We start from the raw sequence: 2,500 nt of genomic DNA on the forward strand, positions 1-2,500 counted from the left end.
CTGACCAGCCGTTGTATGTTTGTGACTACTCTCTGGGATCGGAGAGGGAAGGGGTTCTTTTTTTTTTTATTATTTTATTTTATTTTTTTTAGTCGTCCTCAGTCTTCAGAGTTTCTACAGCCAGCTCGGGTTGAAATGCTAGAAAAAGTCAGTAATTCCCAGGCAAAACCTCTATCAATAACAAAATTTCCCAGTCAGCTCATCGAAACACCTGTACTTTTGCCAGCCAGCAAGATTCCTCTGGGGAACAGATAATGTGAGGAACAGATTCGTTGGGTGCCCCTGTAATGTTTACTTCTTGAGAAAAAAAATAAGAATCGCAGTTCCACGATGATCGTTACGCAGTCACGCAACGTTCTCATTTGCTTGTTTGTTCGTGTTCATGTCATGTTGTTGTCTGTCTTTACTACAAACGGTTTGTAGTAAAGCCAGAGTCGCACGGGAACTTGCTAGCCAATTCTATTTGGACTTTAAGGGATCGAATCCAATATCACGATAAAAAAACACAACAACATTGAAAACAATTTTGGCGAAAACAAGCAAAGGAGAACAGGGTCGTAACGAGGTATATGGGATCACGGATCAAAGGTCTGAAAAGGGCAGGGATCAAGGATCACAGCCCTGGGATCTGGAATCACAACGCGTGGGATCGCGATCAGCAGTACTTTTCATGGAATGAGAGATCAGGGATCAAATTTTTGCGGGTTCAGGGATCAAAATTCTCATCATTTTTGGGATCAGGGTTCAAAATTTTGGGTAAAATTATGGGATCAGTTACGAAAAAATATATTTCGTTACGACCCTGAATGAGAACGTTGTGTGACGACTATCGTGGAACTGTGGTTATGTTCTGTTTCGCCTAATTGTATTGCGGAAAAGGTTTTTAAGACGTAAACATTAAAATCTGGTTTTAAAGTGTGGAGCTCAGCGAGTCTTCAGTGTCTCTAGGAGTTAGCGTATATTCCCCACAAAAACTCCGATTTCAGTCTGAAATTCTCTTAATTTCGAAAAAAACAAACAAAGATCTTCCTTTCGTAGCTTCCGTATGTCCCATACTTTTTTTACTTATTTCCATCATAAATGAAGGAAAGATGCCGAACATTCCATTGTAACATTACAGGAGAATAACGACAAAAATTGAAACGAAAAAATTTGGAAAAAAAAAGACACCCCGACTTTTGGTTGCAACCGAAGAACGCCCAACCGACAACTTGTTTAATAAAATTTATAACACATACTGTGTTTCAGATATTCCAAAGTAGTCCAAAGTGAAGAGTGTTTTTAGTTCGTCGCTTGTCAAAGCTACCGGCGCTTTCGGTTGATTTCCCTCTCCTTGCTTCTTTAGCTGTTTTTGTTTGGACTAAACTGAACTTCTCCAGTTCGTTTTTTATGCTTGCGGAATAGCCCTTTCTCTTCAGTTGTCCTTCCAAGCTAGCCACTAAACTTCGAAGGAATAACCTCCATTTTCCTGTCTTCGACCTTCATTTTCAAAAGTAGTTCAAGCAATCGTACATCTCGTTCAGTTTTTTGAGCAACATTTCTGTTTTCTTGTTCTAAAATAAATTCCTCAACTGAGCAAACAGAAGCAAACCTTCTCTCGGCCATTTTTCAAAGCGAGCGGTTTTTGTGCAACGGCTGTCGGATGACGTTCCATTCGATACGTTCATTCATCACTAGTGAAATTTCGTCGTTCGCGTTGCTGATTGGACGAACGATATTTCTTCACAGTGAAATTTTGTCGTTTGTGTTCCTGATTTTCTACATTTAGAATCAGTACGAATTTTATTCACTATGGTTTTCGTGGATAAATCTCAGTACCTATGAAATAAAAGACCTTTTATCTCCAACAAAACTGTGTTTCATTCTTATTATTATTTTATTTATTTACTTATTTATTTTTTGATACGAGTAGTTTCCATTTTTTTTTCCTTTTAATTTTTTTTTCGCTTAGTCGCACTTCCGCAATCCGGCTCGAAAGGTCCAGGTCACTTGAACAGTGTACACGTAAGCAGGATTATGCGCAATGAAGCCTGGAATGACTTGCCTAGACTATTTCAGAAACCCCTTGATTATGTACAAGGAAAAAAGATATTAATTAACTCGCAGTCATAACACAATATTCCCACACACTGTGCTTCTGAATGTGTAAAATGCAATGTAGAAATAGCAACGAGGGAAACGAAAAACACATTGAAAATCAAAATTTCCATTTTGCAGGTGAGTGTCGTCAACTGGTCTTCCCACAGTTCTTTTTTGTTGCCAACAAACGCCTTGTAAACCACACCATAAAGACTGTAGAAGTCCAGGATATGGATCATTGTGAGTGGATGTGTTACAAAGAACCCGATTGCGTCAGTGTTAATTTTGAAATTGGGACACAGCAATGTGATTTGAACAACGCAACACACCGAAATCATGGTGCAGAGCTTGAGGACAAAGATGGTTTCCTCTACCATGGAGCAGATGTAAGAGCCAAACTTAGAATTATCAAAAACATTTC

General features: G+C 38.8%; 1 protein-coding gene across 1 annotated transcript in view; it reads left to right on the forward strand.

Moving 5' to 3' along the window:
• Positions 1 to 2,500, forward strand: part of LOC138002425 (protein kinase C-binding protein NELL1-like) — a 12,918-nt gene that overhangs the window by 1,227 nt on the left and 9,191 nt on the right. The window contains exon 2 of the mRNA XM_068848467.1: positions 2,218 to 2,465. Within this exon, the coding sequence (XP_068704568.1) occupies positions 2,310 to 2,465 (156 nt within the window). The 5' untranslated portion in view covers positions 2,218 to 2,309. The remainder of the gene's footprint in view (positions 1 to 2,217; positions 2,466 to 2,500) is intronic.

Source organism: Montipora foliosa, chromosome 5, assembly GCF_036669935.1.
Source record: "Montipora foliosa isolate CH-2021 chromosome 5, ASM3666993v2, whole genome shotgun sequence".
NCBI lineage: Eukaryota > Metazoa > Cnidaria > Anthozoa > Scleractinia > Acroporidae > Montipora > Montipora foliosa.